Raw genomic sequence first — 21,073 nt, 5'->3', positions numbered from 1 at the left:
AATACTGAGCCAGACCTGTTGTCGAGCAAAAACAGCCCCAGCACTGAAATCATTAACAAGAATGTTACCTTTCCAAGGAAGCAGAGTAAAAATACAAAAGAAAACTCTTCGGGAAAACTGGAGTTCAGAAAGTAAAATCTGGAGGGCGATAAAAATGTTTAGGCAGATAGAGATGGTAGTCACACAGCATTGTGAATGTGCTAAATGCCATTGAATCATTCACTCTAAAATGGTTAGTTTTATGTTATATGAATTTCACTTCAATAAAATGGGACTTGAGAAAGTAGGATGGTGTGGCCTGTCCTGCACAACTGGCTACAGGGACCAGCTCCTAAGAGAAAGAAAAGCAAAGCCAGACCAGGGCGGTGGACTAACCCATTTGCCTAGAAGGGAGGGAGAAAATCTAATTTGTGATGACTTCTGTGAGTAGAAAATCAAAAGTCACTACTAATCAGGAAGTCAGAAGACTCCTGAGAATGCAGGCTGACATAAGATCAGGAGGAAAGTAACCGGAAAAATCAAACAAAAAATACCTCCTTTCTATCCATATCTGAGTAAACCAAAAGAGGGCATTGTAACATAGGCAGAAAGAGAAAAAGGGCAGCTATAGAAACTAAAGTAAGGGAGCTATGCAATTCTCACCACCGTGAAGAATTAAGCTGAATTCCATGGTTAAAATGAACTCACATGTGTTTAGCTCAAAATGTCATCACACCAAAGAAAAGTACCTTTGAACCCCAAATGTTTGTGGAATTTCAGAGGAGGGGCACACATAGTAGGATGGGTAAGAACTATGCTTCCATTAGTGAGTTACCCTCACACATGCTCTTTCTCAACATAAAGTCATTCAATGTGCCTTCTTTAATTAATTATTTATTTTATTTTTTAATGTTTTATTTATTTAAGAGAGAGAGAGAGAGAGCACGCGCCAGTGGAGGAGGGGCAGAGAGAGAGGGAGACAGAGGATCCAAAGCAAGCTCCACACTGACAGCAGAGAGCCTGACGTGGGGCTAGAACTCATGAACTGTGAGATCATGACCTGAGCAGAGATTAAGAGTTGGAGGCTTAACCTATTGTGCCGTTCACATGCCCCTATTCATTTTTTATTTTAGAGAGAGAGGGCATGAGCAGGGGGGAGGAACAGAGGGGGAGAGAGACAAAGAGAAAGAGAAAGAGCGAGAGGGAGAATCTTAAGCAGACTCCATGCTCAATGCAGGGCTCTATCCCATAACCCCGAGGTCATGATCTGAGCTGAAATCAAGAGTTGGATGCTCAGCTGACTGGGCCACCCAGGCACCCTTCAATATGCCTTTATAAAAGCAGAGATCAAGCATAATAATACAACAATGTTCTTTGTTTGGTATATCCGGATGACAATGTTATTATTGGCACTCCTCTGACATTTTTGGTATATGAAACACATTTTGGGGTCCCTTTATATTTCTTTTTTGGTTCCGTGTATATTTATATTTCTTATGTCTCATTTTACCTCTTCTATTCTGTTTCTATAAGATGATACTATTATGTTTCTATTATTTGGTAATCTTTATTATTATATGGTAATCTATTATTTGGTAGTCTTCCTGTCTATAGAAGAGAGGCAAACTCCCACGACACTAGGTTCTAACAATTATCTGTGAATTCTAATGACTTGACCTAACTCCCACTCTTCATAATATAAAAATTAATCCTTGCAAATCCAGACACAGGTCTCTCCAGCCAAGTGTTGTATCCAACAAATATACCACAAATAATTTTGTTAAAAGGTGTGATTATTTTTCCTAACATTCAAATTCCACAATTTAGGGTTATAACAAAAGAACCAATTTGATGTGGCAGAAAAAGAATAAGGCTGAGAGTTAAAGTACCTGGTTCTGGCTTAGAAAAGTGTCTTGGCCTCTCTAAACCACTGTTCCTTACCTCTAAGGTACCTTTCCATGTGACTGCTGCCCAACTACCTCTTAGTCATTTTGATGAAGTCATATCTGTGATCTGAGCTAAGACTCACCAATTTTATCAAGTTTTTCTGTGACACTTGAATTCATGTAGTCATACACTAGACACTCATAATTTGAAATGAGTGAAACAGGGGCAAAGTACATTTCCCTGAGTTTATTAGCTCAGACAGAAGCCAAATAAGGACTATATAAGTGTTTCACCAGGAGTATTCTGATAATTACTCATTGCTACACAGCAGTTGACCATGAAATCATAGCCAAACCTGCAGACACCACTATTCATTGCTCTGTCCTGAACCAACCCACCCAAGTACAGTCAGAATGAACACAGGGATGCTTGAGATTACTACAGAGCACAGGCCTTTGCTTTACAGAGAAGGATGTGATCTACTCCATTTCATTCAGCAGTTTGCTCCTGATAATTTGACCACTGACAATACAATATGGCACCAGGTCTAATAAAACAGTACCTTCACAGCTGGCTTGTTAATTGCATTGTGGCATTCAATGTGCTGGCAGTGGATGGGATTCCAAGCTGTAAAGCAAAGCATAGCTGATGAATACTTCTCATTGAAATTACTTGTGCCTTAGTAAAGGCATAGCAAATATTACACTAGTTTTCTTTTTCCTAAATAGAACCATCATAGGAAGGCTTCCTAAAATAATCATTTTTTTTCAATCTATGACAAATTTAACAATTGAACAAATATATCACAACTCCATACATTTTCCCACGGGGAAAGACAAGCTAATATAATGTGGCATACATGGTACAATAACATTACCTCACAGTGATATATACCATTAAGTTCTCGAAGGTTTTATATCTATGGTTTCACTTCATCCTGCCAACAAGTCTGTAGGATAGGTATAGCAGATTATTAACTTCATTTCACATACGAATAAGTAAAAGTTAAAAAGTTAAGTAGCTCACTATGGTCACAGAGTTAGTACCTGACAAGCTGAGACTAGAACCTCTATCTCTTGGATCTCAACACCTGCTCTTTTCATTGTAGTGTATACTATGCTGAACATCCTAGATTTCTGGCACCAGGAAGTGTTTCAGACTGATAATAACTGAAATGAATGCTAAGGCAACTTCCACTATTCCATTTCCCACCCCATTCCCAGCAAATGTGGAGACTGAAAAGATGAGTTTCTTGCCCAGATGAAATACATCTCTCTCTCACACCACAGATTGGGACCCACAGACTAATGTCTGCTAGTTTGTTAATACCCACTCCTTAACACAGTATGCATGCAGAATATAGATAAGAAACAAGTGATCTGGGATAGATTAGAATGAAAGTCACAACAAGTATTTATCATCATCTAGATGATTCTGTAAGTCAAAGCACTGAGCTAACAATATTCCATCATTACAAAATGCAATAAAAGTACATATTTGGAAGTAGGACATTTTTCTAAATCACCAAATTCTAATCTTATAGGACTATGATCAGCCTAATATACAAGAATTTGCAGATGAGAGGATATTCTTACTTACTTATAAATCCAATTGTAATTCAAAAACATGTATTGATAATATTCCAGACCTAATTTATGCTCCAAATATAAAGTGTTTTTTTTTTCCAGGGGTGCTCCACCTTCAAATCTTCTAGCCTATGGTTAGACCAGGTATAAGATTATGTGTCTGATTTAAAATTTAGGAAAATATGGTCAACAGAGCCATTGACCTTGAAAAATACACAGTGGGTCAATTTATGTAGAAAGAAGATAAGAAATGTAGACCAGAAACCACTACTCTAATAACACAGTATCATATTGCTTATATGTTTGAGAGAAAGAAAGAAGAAATGAGTAAGGAATGGATGAATGAAGAAATAATTTGAATATAGGCATTCCAAAACTATAAAATTTGTTTACTACATGTGGAAAAGTCAGGATGAAAATAGAGGGTAGCAAAAAAAGTTTTCTTGTGTAACTAGAGAAATCTAGAAAAAAAGAAAGAAAAAAGACTGCCTTTAACAAGTATAGGAGTTGCAAATACATGGGACAAGTATCTCATTCCTCCAATCCCAAACTCATGACAGATATCACTAATCCATAAGAGCCTTCCTTCCTGCTGACTCCAGAACTGGCCTTAGGATCCTTCTCAACACTGAGCTTCAGAAAGTTGCCACTAATAAAACAGAGTTAGCACACAAGATAAAATATGCTAGCCATTTTTGAATCCCTATATTATGAGAATATTTGCAAATCACTTTACAAATATTAAGAATCTGGACACTTAGAAACAGCGGTAATATTCAAAATACATAGCAACTGCTATGGCAAAGGCACAGAGAAATAAGAATGTACAACAGCGATAGCACTTTATCAGGGCTCTAAAGACTCCTGCTTTTCAAGAAATTAATGCTTTATATGTGGGGATATCCAGGAGGTCCTACCCCTCTAATATTTTATTTCATTTTTACAGAGTGTCACTGAGTTAAGAAAAGATTGTAAGATACCTCACTTAGTTTACCAAAGTCACACTAGATTTAAACTTACTAAAATATGGATTCTTAGCCTTTCTTGTGTATCAAAAATCACTTTCAAGATTTTAAAAAATATGATACCTGAAAATCATGTTAGATCTACTGAATCAAAATCTTTTTTTTTTTTTTTTTTTTTTTTTAGAGAGAGAGAGAGAGCATGTGAGTTGGAGAGAGGGGCAGAGTAAGAGAGAGAGATAATCTTAGGCAGGCTCCAGCTTCAGCATGGAGCCTGACGCAGGGCTTGATCCTATGGGCCTGGGATCATGACCTGAGCCAAAATCAAGAGTTGAATGGTCAACCAACTGAGCCACCCAGGGATCCTAATTATAAGTATTTGTAATTAGGAAAAGCACTACAATTGATTCTGATTTAGGATTGATCTACATACCTTACCATATGGCAAATATACTCATGATGGATCTCCCTTCATTTGAAAATAAAAACAAAAAAACATAATATAAAAACATGGTAGGTAATAAATCTGCTTCCAACTACAACGGAGCAAATGGTATTAAACATGCCTTTCTACCATAAACAACTAGAAAACTGGAAAATATATATGAAACAACTGTTTTCAGAAACTGGACTAGGTAATGTAGGACAATGATCCTTGAGAAAAGAGAAACAATAAAGTCAGTCTTACAATCAACATGACTTTCATCCCAGAAGTAATTTCTAGACCTTGGACATAGAAGAAGAAAGGTAAGCATCCACAAAAACTTGAGTTTAAAGAGGCAAGGTGGCTTGTATTTGCTGGGTAGTGTGCCAAAGAAGAGGGAGTATTGTGAAGAAAGAGCTCCAGAAATTTGACCAAGAATCCTTTTGGGTCTTTGGCTTTATACTAAGAAGAACACATGTAAGGCAAAACTCCATTAGGCTGCATAGAAAACAACTATGGAGGATCTGTAAGCAGAATAATTCCTACATCTCATACAGGACTGGGAGATATTCGAATTCCAACCAGTCAGAGTAAAGGGAACTCAGTGAAAACCTGGGACATTCAACAGAGATGACTCTAGCAGGTCATACCTTAGCAGTAGGGCTAAACCAACATTAGGGACAAGGCTATTCCAGGCTTACCCTAACAAAATATAGGAACAGGACTTAAAAGTGTAAAGTTGATCCACCAGTAACTTGATAGCCAAAACAAACCTCAAAACACTGTAATGAAAGACAACAAAATCCAGATACTCAATAATGCAATACTCATTAAGTCCAGAATCCAATTAAAAAATTACTGATATTTGGAAAGGGAGGAAAATGTTACCCATAATCAGGAAAAAAACTGACCAATAGAAATAAACCCAGAAACTATAGAGACAAGGTAGTTAGCAAACACGGACTTTAAAACTGCTACTTTAAAACATATTCAAAGGAAAATATGAACACAATGAGGATAGAGATGAAAGATAATAAAAGAAAAATGAAATTTATAAAATTAAAAATATAATATAGAACATGGGAAATTCACTGAATGGGCTTAATAGCATATTAGACAATGCAGAAGGAAAGATCAGTGAATTAGAAGACATAACAACAAACTATCAAAACTGTAGTAGTGGAAGAAAAATAGAGCTTCAGTGAGCTGTGGGAAAATATTAGGCATTATAAAGCACATGTGGTTAAAAGTCCAAAAGGGGAAAAGGGGGGGAAGAGTGAAGACATTTGAAGAAACAATGGTCACAATTTTTCAAATCTAATAAACACTATAAGCCCACAGATCTAAGAAGCTCAGTGAATCTTAGGCAAAATTAAATCAAAGGAAATCACACCAAACTCATTATAATCAAATTGATTTAAAACGATGATAAAGAGAAAATCTTAAAAGCAGCCAGGAAAAAAAAAAGACACATTACTTACAGGGGAACAAAGATAAGAATGATCGCTGATTTCTCGCCAGAAACCATGCAAGCCAGAAGACAATGGAACGACATCTTTAATAGGCTGAAAGAAAAAAACTGTCACCTAGAATTCTATAGCCAGTGAAAATATCCTTCAAAAATGAATATGAAATAAAGGCTATTTGAAGACAAACACAAGATAAGAGAATTCATTGCCAGCTGGGCTCCACAACAAGAAATGTTAAAGGAAGGCTGATGGAAAATGATACCAGATGGAAGCTAGGACCTACACATAGCTAAAGAGTTCTGGATACAGCAAATATGGTGAATAACTGCAAAAGACCTTCTACTTATATTAGCATGTTGTTAAAATATGATTCACTGTTTAAAACAAAAATAACAGCCATGTATTGTGAAACTAATAATATATAGAGAAGTAAATATTTGAGGGGCGCCTGGGTGGGTCAGTCAGTTAAGCATCAAACTCTTGATTTCAGCTCAGGTCATGATCTTACAGTTTGTGAGTCCAAGCCAGGCATCAGGCTCTTCGCTGACAGCACGGAGCCTGATTGGAATTCTCTCTCCCTCTGTCTTTGTCCCTCACCCCCCCCCCCACACACACTCTCTCTCTCTCAAAATTAATAAATAAACTTTAAAAAAAGAAGTAAATATTTGATAACAAGAACAAAAAAGAATGAGAGGGAGGACATGAAAGTGCACGGGGTTCTTACACTACATGCAAACTAGTATAATATCATTTGAAGGTAGACTGTGAAGTTAAAGGTGCATATTGTAAACCCTAGAGCAATTCTTCTTAAAAGGAGGTATAGCTAATACAGAGATAAAATGGAATACTAAAAATAATTAACCAAAAAGAAAACAAGATATTAAAAAGAAAAGAGACAAAGAATAGATGGGACAAACAGAAAATGAGTGTAAGATAATAGACTTAAGTTATTTGTAATTACATTAAATGTAAATGGCCTAAACAATAATTACATTATATGTAAATGGTCTAAAAGGCTGAGATTGTCAAATATCATTTAACTTTTTCAAAAAGCATGGCCTGAATAAATGCTGCCTGTGAGAAACACACTTGAAATATAAAGATAGATAAATTAAAAGTAAACAGAGGGGAATCTGGCTGGTTCAGTCAAAAGAGCATGTGACTCTTGATCTCGGGGTCATGAGTTCAAGCCCCATGTTGGGTGTAGAGATTACTTAAATAAATAATTTTTTTAAAAAAAGTAATCAGAAAAGTTATACCACACTAATATAATGCTAATCACAGGAAAGCTGGAGTGTCTATATAAATATCAGACAAGTAGACCCCAGAACAAAGAATATTACCAGTAATAAAGAAGGATATTTGACAATGATGAGTCAATTCATCAAGATGACATAACAATTATAAATATGTGTGTATCTAATGATGGAGTTTCAAATTAAATGAAGCAAAACTGAGAGAACTAAAAGAGAAAGAAGTCCATAATTCGTGTTGTAAATTTCAACAATCCTCTCTCAGTATTGAGACAGTATTCTGGTCCATTACACAAAGCTCAAAAATTTAGATGGAGTGAAATCACAGTGTAAGTTTTCTGACCACATGGAATTAAACTAGAAATAAAAAGCAAAAAGATACCTGGAAAATCAGCAAACACATGTACATTTAAACAAACACACTTCTAAACAATCCATAAATGAAAGAAAAAGTCATAAGGAATATTAGAAAATATTCTGTACTGAAATACAATGTAATCACACCATATCAAATTTGTGGGCTGAAACTAAAGCAATGCTTTTAGGTAAATTTATGGCTTTAGACTCTTAAATTAGAGAACATAAAAGGTCCAAATTAATGATTTATGCTTCTATTTTAGTAATATAGAAAAACAATTTATGCTTCTATCTTAAAGCAGAAAAAAGAAGAAGTTAAACTCAATATTAAAGATGGAATCACAAAGCTAGAAGGCAGAAATCAATGAAAGTGGAAACAAAAAACCAATAGGGAAAATCATAAAACCAAATGATGGGTCTTTGGAAAGTTCAATAAAATTGATAAACCCTCAAGCTACCCTGATGAATAAAAAATAGAGAAAAAAACAAATTACCAATATCAAGAATAAAAGGTAGAACATCACCACAGATTCTACAGATATGACAATAAATTTGGCAAGTTGGAAAAAATGTATATGCCATTTATTCCTCAAAATACAGACTACAAAATTATAAATATGACTGGACATAAAGTAGAAAAGTAAAATGTGACATAATATTAAATTGAATTCATAATGTGAAACCTTCCTACAAAGAAAACCCCAAGTCTAGATAGATCCACAAGTGAATCCTCTTAACTATTTAAAGAATAAATAATACAAATTAATTTTCTTTCAGAAAACAGAACAGTAAGAAACTCTTCCCAACTCATTTTATGAGGCCAGCATTACTCTGGAAACAAAGCCAGATGACATTATAATAAAAGGAAACTAGACCAATGTCCCTCATAAATACAGGAGCAAAATATTTTAACAAAAACTAGCAAAGTGAGTCTGGCAATATAATATAGCTGACAATGTGGAGTTTATCCAAGGAAATACAAGGTTGTATTAACAATGCAAAGCAAATCAATGTAATTTACCATATTAACAAAATAAAGGGAAGAAGTCATGTGATCATCTCAATAGATGAAGATGTATTTGACCAAAATTGACATTCACTCATGATAAAAACTATCAGTAAACTAAGAATAGACAGGAACTTCCTTACTCTGATAAAAAAGCATCTGTTAAAAGCCTACAGCTAACACCAGACTTAATGCTGCATACATGCCCCATAGAGACAGAGGGAGAAAACAAAGATAGTCACTTGCAGTACTTCTATTTAACACTGAAGTGGAGATATGAGCCAGCACAATGAGGAAAAGAAAGAGAGAAAGGAAGGGGCGACAGGGGGAAAGAAGAAAAGAAGGAAGAAAGGACGGGAGAGAGAGAGGGAGGAAGGAAAGGAGGCATGGCAGGAAAAAGAAAAATTTTTAATTATATTAATTTGCCAGAGAGTATAATCATGTACATAGAAAATCTTAAGAACTTAAAAATAAGCTACAAAAACTAATAAGTGAATTTAGCAAGGTTGCTGGATATGAAGTCAAAATAGAAAAATCAATTACATTTCTATATAATGGCAATAAACAAGTAGAAATATTAAATTTTTAAATACTATTTACAACAGTATCAAAACCCACAAAACATTTAGGAATACCTTTAACAAAATATCTGTAAGACCTATACACTGAAAACTAGAAAATACTGCTGACACAAATTAAACAAGGCCTAAATAAATGGTTAGATATGCCATGTTCGTCAATCGGAAGACTCAATTTTGAGTCTTTTCTCAAGATGTCAAATTATCTCTCTCTCCATTTTAAATAGCTATACTGGGGTGCCTGGGTGACTCAGTTGGTTACGCATCTAACTCTTGGTTTCCACTCAGGTCATGATCTCATGGTTGTGAGATCGAGGCCTGTGTCAGTCTCTATGCTGGGCATGAAGCCTGCTTGAAACTCTCTCTCTCTCCCTCTGTTCCTCCCCTGCTAATGCTCACTTGCTCTTTCTCTCAAAAAAAAAAAAAAAAAAAAAAAAAAGGTAGCTATACTGGACTTTCTTGTGATATGTACCAATAAAGTTCCTTTTGTTGCTTAAGTCAGTTTCAACATTCTGTTATTTCCAACACAAAGGAATTTTAACTGATGCAAGTTCAGAAAAAAAACAAAATTTCAGAATTCTTATTGCCAAAGTAATTTTGATGATTTGAAGTTTGTATTGAATAATGATGTCTTAGTCTTTTGGGGCTGGTATAACAACCTACCACACACTGAACAGCACCCCACATTCATTACATTTATAGGATTTATTACCAGTATGCATTTTTTTCATGCCTATTAAAATAAGAACTATTACTGAAGGCATTTCCACACTCATAGAGTTTCTCTCTAGTTTGAATTATCTGGTATATAATGAGGTTTTTCTGCTAAAGGCTTTCTGGCTGAATTTGCATTCATAGTGTCTCTCACCTGCCTGAGATCTCATGTGTCTAGTAAAGGATGATCAATCAGTAAAGACTTTCTCACACTTATTACATCCATAGGGTTTCTCTCCAGGATGGACTCTCTGGTGTCCAATCAGGCATGACTTCTGACCAAATACTTGCCCTCATTCATAAGGTTTTCTTACCTGTATCAGTTTTTTTCATGGGTAATTTGAAATTAATTATAGTTGAATAATTTCTCACTCCATTAAATTCAGAAAGCTTCTTTCTTCTAAATTAAGTAAATCTAAGTTATCTTTCAAACTCCTTCCACCTAAGACATGTTCATGGAGTTTTTGTCTGGATGGGACAATGTTTACACTGAGATGAAATATGTTTGCAAAAGCTTCATATTCATAGACTTTCTGCTTAGTAGGTGCTTCATCATAAACAAAATTCACTTGATTCAAAAGTCTCCTTAAATTCTTGGTGCATTCCTATTTGATTACCAATTTCCTAGTCATCTCCTGGACAACCTGGAGGTGGTGTTCCTTCCCCTACTATCCACAGCTGTCCTCCTGACTCCAATGTGAAGATCATATCTGACATGGAAACTGAGCATCCCACTGATGTGAAGTTCTTATATTTCCCTAGCCTCACATCCCCAAAGGTAGTCCTTTAAGCAGGATCAAGCTGCTGCCACTTTTCCAGTGTTAAGTCAATGGCCATATCCTCAAAGGTCACAGATCCAGCACAGAGAGTGTAAGTAACTTGACAAGGTCATGGAGCGAGGTCATGCTGGAGTCAGGACTGCACCCACGTAGCCTGGCTTGCATCTTTGCACATATATGGAATGAACATAGCAACCAGGCCACATGACGATCTAGCTGATGCTTCAGGGGTGGCCAGTGGTCCAGTCGCCTGGCCACAGCCTCCTCATTCACACAAGTGGGGCACCCTTAGGCAAAGATACATGTGCATCTGGCCCAAGAGACCCAACAGCCCTAGCCTGGCACAGGCCTCTGCACCCTTAGGGTGAAGAGATGGAAGCCATGCACAAGATGGTCCCCACTGGTGGGACTTAAGTCCTGGTTCAGGCCCATCTGGCTGCTGCATGGGCCAGGACAGCACCACCATGAGGCACAGTCCATACTCACCTGGCCACTAATGGGACCAGCAAAATTGATGTTAAAAAGAAAAAAGTGAAGAACCAACCAAACATATACTTCAAAGGAATGGAAATATTATGCAGACACTTGAGAGAAAACATGTCTGAAAATTATCTAGTCTATGAGTCAAAATATTTTAGGAAGGTATTATAGCATCTGCAACTTGATGTAAGAACACATGGCCTCTATAAAAACAGAAGTAGAAAGTCACAGAAATTCATGGTGAGATGGGAAGCTAACAGAATGAGATAAAAAGGAATTTGGACAAGAGATATGATAAGTATAAATAAACTAAAAATGAAATAGCAGAATTAGAAATCCTAATTCAAAGCAATAAATAGAGCTGATTGGGGGGTGGGGGGAGTCAAATAAGTTACACAGTAAACCAACCTGAGAAGCTAATAATATAGAAGATAAATGTATGGGAAATAGTGGTTAGAATAGCTACACAGTACAGAAAATGAAATTTGACCTATGAATTATAGGTATTCCTGCAGGACATACCAACTTGAAAAAGCAATAATTTAAAATTTAATTAATGAAAAATTTCCTAAAAAAGATTGAAAAGGGATCTGAAAGCATTCTTAACATTATTGGTGAAAGTCAATAAAAAGATACTCATACATAAAGATACTTAAGCAAAGCCTTTTAATAAGTAAATCTCCAAGAATTAAGAACGACCAAAAGGATTTCTATAACAGACAGATCACACTTGTCTAAGATTTGTCTTCTATAATTCTAAATGCCAGAAAATAATGAAGCAATATTTACATATTTTTCACAGTGAAGCAGTCTTCTTTCATGTGTGAAGAAATAGAAAGACATTCTTAAATATGCCTAAACTCAAAAAATACATATGACCTACATTCCACTCTTGAAAATATTACAAGAAAAAAGTTTAGGTTCCATTTCCCCAAAAATGACAGACAAATTAATTTAAGCTGATTCTCCTACTGAGAACAATTACAAAACTGGACAAGATTAAAAGCAAAACCAACAACAACAAAAACAGAGAACTTTAGGGGGGGTGTTAAGGGGCCATGATCCAAAAAAAGAAGGAATCATCAAAAGGTGGACCTGGCATTTGATGCCACACCTCCTTCTTTACCTATTTCTCTATATGCAATCCCACAAGATGAACAGATTTCAACAAACTATTTGAAGTTGGGGAACAAAAATTGAAAATGGGAGACCTAAAAATCCCCCTAGGACATGGGCAGAGGTCTCAAAAGGCCACACCATAGAGTAAAGGGGAACCAGAATTAGACCAACCCTCAAAGGGACTGAGAACCAGCCTCAAATCATCTCAAGAATGGATCATAGGTCTTCTTTTTTTAAGCTGCACTAAAGTGACCTGGATTGCTAATGTCCATAGCCTCAAAATTTCCAGAAGCAAAAGCAAATCCTGTTTGAAGAAATATAATCTTCTAAACCTCAAATTAGCTCTATAGTTTTTCTATTGGCTTGCACACAATTTATAACATATACAAATATAAATATATATATATATGTATAAATAATGAATGAATAAATTTATACACACACACACAAGACAAGTAAACAAAAGAAACAACAATAAAATCAGAATTTTCAGAGATTCAAAAATTGAGTTATCAGAAACCAACTAACTTTCAAATAACTATGCTTAATATGTTCTATAAAGTAAAAGACAAGTTTAAAAATATCAACAAGGAATTGGAATTTCTTTTTTAAAGCACCAAATGGAAATTCTAGAACTTAAAAATACAGTGAACAAAACTAAAAATACAATCGGGAGGCTAAAGGATTAGTGAACAGGAAGACAAGTCAGAAGCAAGATTCAGAGTGTAGCACAGAAAGATGAATATATATAACTTTTAAGAAATATTGGCCACAGAAGAAGAAAGCATTAGTAAACATGAGGACAGATTAATATAAACCCAACTAAAGCACAGACAAACTTTCCCCCCTCCCCAAAAGCAGGGCAGTGGGGGATGGAATACCTGAGACCTCTGAAACAATAGAAAATATTTTTTTTAATCCTAAGATGAGAGGTAACAAAGAAAGGGCACAATAAATACCTGTAGAGGATAACAACCAACATTTTTCCAACACTGAAGAAGAACATGAAACCACAGATTCAAGAAGCTCAACGAATCTCAAATAGAATAAATAAAAAGACCTTTACTCTTAAGCAGATCATAATGAAACTATATGAAATTTAGTATCATTACGAAGCACTGAAAATCAAGAAAAAAAGAGGCAGAGAAAAAATATATTACATTTAGGGATACAATCATAAGAATGATGTCTAATTTCTGTCTGATAATTTGTTTCATTATCAGAAACAATGGAATGACATCTTTGAAGTCTTAAAAAAATTCAGATTACAGTGCAATTACAGTGGAAATCAAAACAAAAAATTATTAGAACCCAAATACCTGAAAAGATTCTTCTAAATAACACAGGCAAAGAAAGATCTAGCACTAGAAATTTTTAAATATTTTTAAATCAATGATTGTAAAAACACAACAAACCAAAATTTGTGGGATACAGCTAATGTAGAGCTTAGAGGGAAACTGATAACCTTAAATGGAAAATTAGAAAAAAATTAATGTTGAAAGCCAACAATTTAAGCTTTCACTTCAAGAAGCTAGGGAAAAGAAAGAAGAGAAAATTAAATTCAAAAAAAGAAAAGGAAGAAAATAGTAAAGAGGGTAGAAAGCAATGAAATACATAACTATTATTGTTTTCTTCTCTGTTGTTCTTGTTTTAGTTCATCTAAGTATTTGTAAAAAAAAAAAATAACACCTTTCCTGGATAAAGCTCTCAATCAACTGGAAATAAAACAAAATGTCTTCAAACTGACCATAAAGGATATCTGCAAAACCCGAGAGCTAAACCCACACTTAATGGTGAAATATTCCCTAAAGTTAGGAGCAAAGCAATGGTGGCCATTCTTACCACCTCTATTCAACATTGTTCTGAAAGTGCTAGGCAATGAAACAAACAAACAACAATAAATGTTAACAAAATTAGAAAGTAGCAAATTTGTCTTTACAGATGACCACATTTATATAGAAAATCCGACTAACCAACAAACTACTAGAACTAATAACTGAATTTAGCAAAGTCATGGGATAAAGATGAATATGCAAAAATCAACTGAATTTCTGCATACTGTTAATAAACAAATGGAAATTAATATTTTAAATAATGCCACTTACAACAGCAACAAAAAAAATCAAATATCTAGCAACTAATTTAACAAAAGAAATACAAAAATCCTATACTGAAAACTACAGAACACTGTTGAGAGACTTAAATAATGAAGACTTAAATAATGAAGAAATATATCATGTTCATGGATTAGAAAACATATTTTTGCAATGTCAAATTTTTCCTAATAGATTTACAGATTTAACACAATACAGATCAAAATCTCAGCAGAATCATTTTTGCAGAAATGAAAGCCGATACTAAAATTTATATGGAAATGCATTAGACATAAAATAGGGAAGATGATCAAAGAAGAAAAACAGACTTGCAGTATCTGACTTCAAGACTATAAAGCCAAATTATTTAACATAGTTTGTACTGGTATTCAGATCAATGAAACAAAATAGACTCCAGAAATATACTCACATATATATGACCAAGAGGCCAATATAAGCCAATATAAGAAAAAGGATAAACTTTTTAACAACGGGTGCTAGAACAAACCATAAGGAAATAAATGAATCATACCTACCACACACAAAAATTAAACTTAAATGGGGGAGCCTGGGTGGCTCAGTTGGTTAAGTGTCCGACTTCCGCTCAGGACATGATCTAGCGGTTTGTGGGTTCCAGTCCCGCATCAGGTTCTGTGCTGACACCTCAGAGCCTGGAGCCTGCTTCAGAGTCTGTATCTCCCTCTCTCTCTGCCCCTCCCCTGCTTGTGCTCTCTCAACAGTAAATAAATGTTAAAAAAAAAAAATTAAACTTAAATGAAGCATACACCTAAATGTGCAAGCTGAACTAAAAGCTTCCAAAAGAAAACAAGGGAGACTATCTTCATGACCTTGGAGAAGGTACATATTTCTTAGAACAAAAAGTCACTAACCATAAATGAAAAAATGATAAATTTTAGTTTATCAAAATTTAAAACTCATGCTCATCAAAAGACACTGTTAGGAGAGTAAAACAGCAATCCTAGATTGAAAGAAAATATTTGTAATATATAAATCTAACATATGACTCCTACCAAACGACATAAAAAAACAGCTGTATAACAATAATAAAAAAGGCAAACAAGGGCGCCTGGGTGGCTCAGTCGGTTGAGCGTCAGACTTCGGCTCAGGTCATGATCTCACAGTTCGTGAGTTCGAGCCCCGCGTCAGGCTCTGTGCTGACAGCTTGGAGCCTGGAGCATGCTTCGCATTCTGTGTCTCCCTCTCTCTCTGCTCCTCCCCTGCTCACACGCTGTCTCTCTCTCAAAAATAAATAAAGATTTAAAAAAAAAAGGCAAACAATCCAATTAATGCCTATGCAAAAGATTTTAGCAGGTACTTCATAAAATAAAATATCTAAATGACCAATAAGCATATGAAAAAATACTCCACATCAGTCACCCAGGAAATGCAAATTAAAACCACAATGAGATACACCCCCCCCCCCAGAATAGCTAAAATTTAAAACACTGCAAAGTGTTAGCAAGGGTGTATAGTATCTGAAACTCTCATACATTGTTGAGTGAAATATAAAATGGCATAAACACTTTACAGAGCTGTTTAGAATTTTCTTATAAACCCTATGACCCAGCAATTCCACTTTTAGAAGTATATACCCCAAAAAAATGAATGCATATGCCCACACAAGATTTGTATAAAACGTTCATAGCAGCTTCATGTATGTTGGCCATAAACTTAAAACAAACCAAATGTACATCAATATCAGAGTTGAAAACAAAACAAAACAAAACAAAATTGTGGTATGTTCATGCAGTGGAATACTTAATTTTAACAATAAAAAGAACTACTAATATCCTCAACAATACAAATTAATCTCAGAAACATTATGTTGAGCGAAGAAGTCAGAAATAAAAGAATACATACTTTGATCTCTACTTATATAAATCCCTGAATTATATGAATATAGGAATTATACATAAACAGGAGTAGTGACTACATCAGAGTGGAAGAAAAGGCATTAACTGTTAAGAGTCATGCCATTACTTTCTGGGGTGATGGAAACATTCTATTATGTTTATGTGGGTAATGATTAAATGAGCATTATACATTTGTCAAAATTGATCCAGCCATGCACTTGATACTTGTGCACCTTGCTATATATGGAATATGCCTTTAAATAAAGTATTACACACACCAACAAAAGAGAGATAATGCCTGACAATTTCCCAAAACTGATAAGAGATATCAAGCCAAGAAGTCCTATGAACCTCCCAAAAAGACAAACATAAATAATATCACAACTAGATGTATCATAGTAAAGCTACTGAAAAAATAAAAAATAAAAAAAAATAAAGAAAACCTACTCTCAGCAATGGATAGATCATCCAGACAGAATCAATAAAGAACTGCATATTTGAGCACTATAGGCCAAATGAACATGACAGAACATTCTATCCAACAACAGTATAATACACTTTCTTCCCAAGCACACATGGAACATTTTCCAAGCTAGATCATATAAACAAGCCACATATATAGAGAAACAGGCCACAAAACAAGTCTTGGCAAATTCAAGAAGATTGAAATCATACCACATACCTTCTCTGACCACAACAACATGAAACTAGAAATCAGTAACAAGAAGAAAAATGGAAAAATCATAAACACATGGAAATTAAACAACACTCTCTTGAACAACCAATGGGTCACAGAAGAAATTAAAGGGGAAATAAAAGTTTCCTGAGACACAAATGGAAACATACCTATGAGATGTGGTAAAAGCAGTTTTAAAAGGGAAGTTCACAGTAATAAATGCCTACATTAAGAAGCAAGAAAAATCACAAATAAAAAACCTAACTCCACTAGAAAAAGAAAAAAAACTGAGCCTCAAGTCAGCAGAAGAAAGGAAATAATTAAGAGTAGAGCAAAAATAAGTGAAATAAAGAACAGAAAAACAATAGAAAAGATTAACCAAACTAAGAGTTGGTTCTTTGAAAAGATAAACAAAACTAGCAAATCCTTAACTAGACTAACCAAGGAAAAAAGAGAGAAGACCCCAATCAACAAAATTTTAAATGAAAAAAGAGACATTATAACTGATACCCCAGCAATACAAAGGATCGTGAGAGGCTACTGTGAACAACTGTATGTCAACAAACTGGACAACCTAGAAGAAATGGAAAAATTTTTAGAAACATACAACTTACCAAGACTGGATCAAAAAGAAATAAAAAATCTGAATAGACTATTAGTAAGGAGATTGAATTAGTAATCAAAAATCGCCCAATGAACAAAAGCCCAGAAACAAATGGCTTCACTGATGACTTTTCCCAAACATTTAAAGAAGAAAACACCAATCTTTCTCAAACACTTCCAAAAAAAATCAAAGAGGACAGAACATTCCCAAACTCATTTTATGAGGCCAGTATTATCCTGATACCAAAACCAGAAAAGACACTATTAGAAAAGAAAACTATAGGCCAATATCCCTGAATAATATAGAAGCAAAAATTGTCAGCAATACTAGCAAATACTAGCAAACCAAATTCAGTAGCTAATAAAAGTATCATTTACCATGATCAAGTAGGATTTATCCCTGGGATACAAGGATCACTCAACATATGCAAATCAATTAATGTGATACATCACTTAATAGAATGAAAGAAAAGAATCATATGATCATTTCAATAGACACATAAAAAGCCCTCGACAAAATTTAACATCTATTCATGATAAAAAGTCTTAAACTACATGCCAGAAACATCTCAATATACTAAAGGCCATATGTGACAAGCCCAACAGTTAACAACATACTCAGCAATCAGAGGTTGAAAACCTTTCCCCTAAGATCAGGACCAAGACAGGGTGCCCATTCTCACCACTCCTATTCAACATAGTACTGGAAATCCTAGCTAGAGCAATCAGGCAATAAAAGGAAATAAAAGGTATCAGAATTGGAAAGGAAGAAGTAAAATTATCCCTATTTGCAGGTGACATGATTTTTATATAGAAAATCCTAAAGACTCAACCAAAAATCTGCTATATCTAACCAATGAATTCAATAAGGTTGCAGGATACAAAAATTAACATATAAAAATAAGTAACATTTCTATACATTAACAATGAACTTTCTGAAAAAGAAATTTAAAAAACTGATCCCATTTACAATAGCATCAAAAACAATAACATTATTAGGAATAAATTTAACCAGAGAGGTGAAAAATCTCTAAGCAGAAAACTGTAAGACAATAATTAAAGAAACCAAAGACACAAATAGAAAGGTATTGCATGTCCATGGATTGGAGGAATAATTATTATACTATCACTACTACCAAAAGCCATCTATAGATTCAATGCAACCCCTATCGAGATTCCAATGGCATTTTCTACAGAAGTAGAAAAAACACTCCCAAAATATATATGGAACCACAGAAGACCCCAAATAGACAAAGAAAGCCTAAGAAAGGAGAACAAAATAGGAGGCAACACACGCCCTGATTTCAAACTATATTATAAAGCTATAGTAATCAAAACAGTATGGTACTGCATAGAAACAGACAAATAAACCAATGAAACTGAATCAAAAGCCAGGAGATAAACTGAAACGTATACAGCCAACTAATATTTGACAAGGTAGTCAAGAATACTTCAATGGACAAAGACAATTTCTTCAATAAAATGGTGCTGGTATAATTTGACATTCATATATAAAAGAATGAAACTGAACCACAATCTTATACTACTCACAAATGTTAACTCAAAATGGATTAAGGAGTTAAATGTAAGACCTGAAACCACGAAACTCCTAGAAGGAAACATAGGAATAAAGCTCCTTAACATGGGTCTTGGTAATGATTTTTTGGATATGACACCTAAAGCATAAGCAACAAAATCAGACTACCTCAAACTAAAAAGCTTCTGTACAGCAAAAGAAACAACAAAGTGAAAAGACAACCTCCGGAATGGAAAAAAATATTTGCAAACCTTATACCTGATAAGGGATTAGAATCTAAAATACATAAAGAATCTATACAATAGCCCAATTTAAAAAATGTACAAAGGACTTGAATAGCTGAATAGACATTTTTTAAAAGCAGATATACAAAAGGCCAACAGGCGCACGAAAGGATGCTCAACATCACTAGTCCCTGGGGAAATGCAAATTCCACAGTGAGGTATCATCTCATGCCTGTTAGAATGGCCATGATCAAACAGACAAGAGATAATAAATGTTAACATGGATGTAGAGAAAAAGGATTCCTTGCACTGTCGGTCAAACTGTAAATTGGTACAACCACTAAGGAAAACAATATGGAGTATCCCCCCAAAATTAAAAATAAATCTATCATATGATCCAGCAAGTCTACCTCTGGGAATATATCCAAAGGAAACAAAAACACTAACTCAAAAAGATATCTGCATGAATGTAAAAGAGCAGCATTATTTACAATAGCCAAGACATGGAAATAACTTAAGTGCACACCAATAGATGAATGGGTAAAGTTGTGATATACACACACAATGGAATATTATTTAGCCCATTAAAAATGAGGAAATCCTATCATTTGCAATAACATGGATGGACTTTGAAGGCATTATGTTAAGTGAAATAGGTCAGACAGAGAAAGACAAATACTGTATGATCTCACTTATATGTGGGATCATAGAAAAAGAGAAAAAGAGATCAGACATGGTTACCAGAGGTGGGGTGGGGAGGAGGAATTAGAGGAAGGTGGTCAAAAAGTACAAATTTTCAGTTATAAGACACATAAGTAGTAGGGATGTGATGTAAAACATGATGAATACAGTTAACACTGCCAGATGATATGTAGGAAAGTTGTTGAGAGTGAATCCTAAGAGTTCCCAATACAAGGAGAATATTTTTCTTTTTTTTTCTCTTTTCTTTTCTTTATATTATATCTATATGAGATGATGGAGGTTAGCTGAAGCTACTCTAATAACAGCAATATATGTAAATGAAACCATCATGCTGTATGCCTTGAACTCTTACAATGATGTATGTCAATTATTTCTCAATAAAACTGGGAAAAGATATTTTTTAAATTTCAACGAAATAGAAAAAAATTCAAAATACAAAAGGCAATTTACCTTCAAAAGAGCAACAATGACAGCTGACTTCTCAATAGAAACAATGAACATGAGAAGATCATGAAATATCTTCAAAGTGTGAAAAGAAAATCACTGTTATAGAATTCTATATACTAAGAAAATAGCTTTAAAAAATAAAGGCAAAATAAAGATGTTTTCAAACAAACACTGAGAAAATTTATCCCCAGTAGAAGGGCACTAAAGGAAATATAAAAACGTATTATTAAGGAAAAATAAGTAAATCCCAGATGGGAGCTTAGAAATATAAAAAGGGGCAGTGGGAGCCAGAAAAAAGAAAATCAAATGAATATTGGCTGCGAG

General features: G+C 34.6%; 1 protein-coding gene across 9 annotated transcripts in view; it reads right to left on the bottom strand.

The window, feature by feature from the left end:
* Positions 1-21,073, bottom strand: part of UNC79 (unc-79 homolog, NALCN channel complex subunit) — a 226,044-nt gene that overhangs the window by 165,432 nt on the left and 39,539 nt on the right. For all 9 annotated transcript variants that reach the window (XM_047864606.1, XM_047864607.1, XM_047864609.1 and 6 more), the window contains one exon: positions 2,429-2,493. In XM_047864606.1, coding sequence (XP_047720562.1) covers positions 2,429-2,493 — 65 coding nt within the window. The remainder of the gene's footprint in view (positions 1-2,428; positions 2,494-21,073) is intronic.

The sequence above is a fragment of the Prionailurus viverrinus genome, chromosome B3 (genome assembly GCF_022837055.1).
Source record: "Prionailurus viverrinus isolate Anna chromosome B3, UM_Priviv_1.0, whole genome shotgun sequence".
Classification (NCBI taxonomy): domain Eukaryota; kingdom Metazoa; phylum Chordata; class Mammalia; order Carnivora; family Felidae; genus Prionailurus; species Prionailurus viverrinus.
The sequence above is the reverse complement of the archived record's forward strand: the minus strand, read 5'-3'. Positions and strand labels throughout refer to the sequence as shown.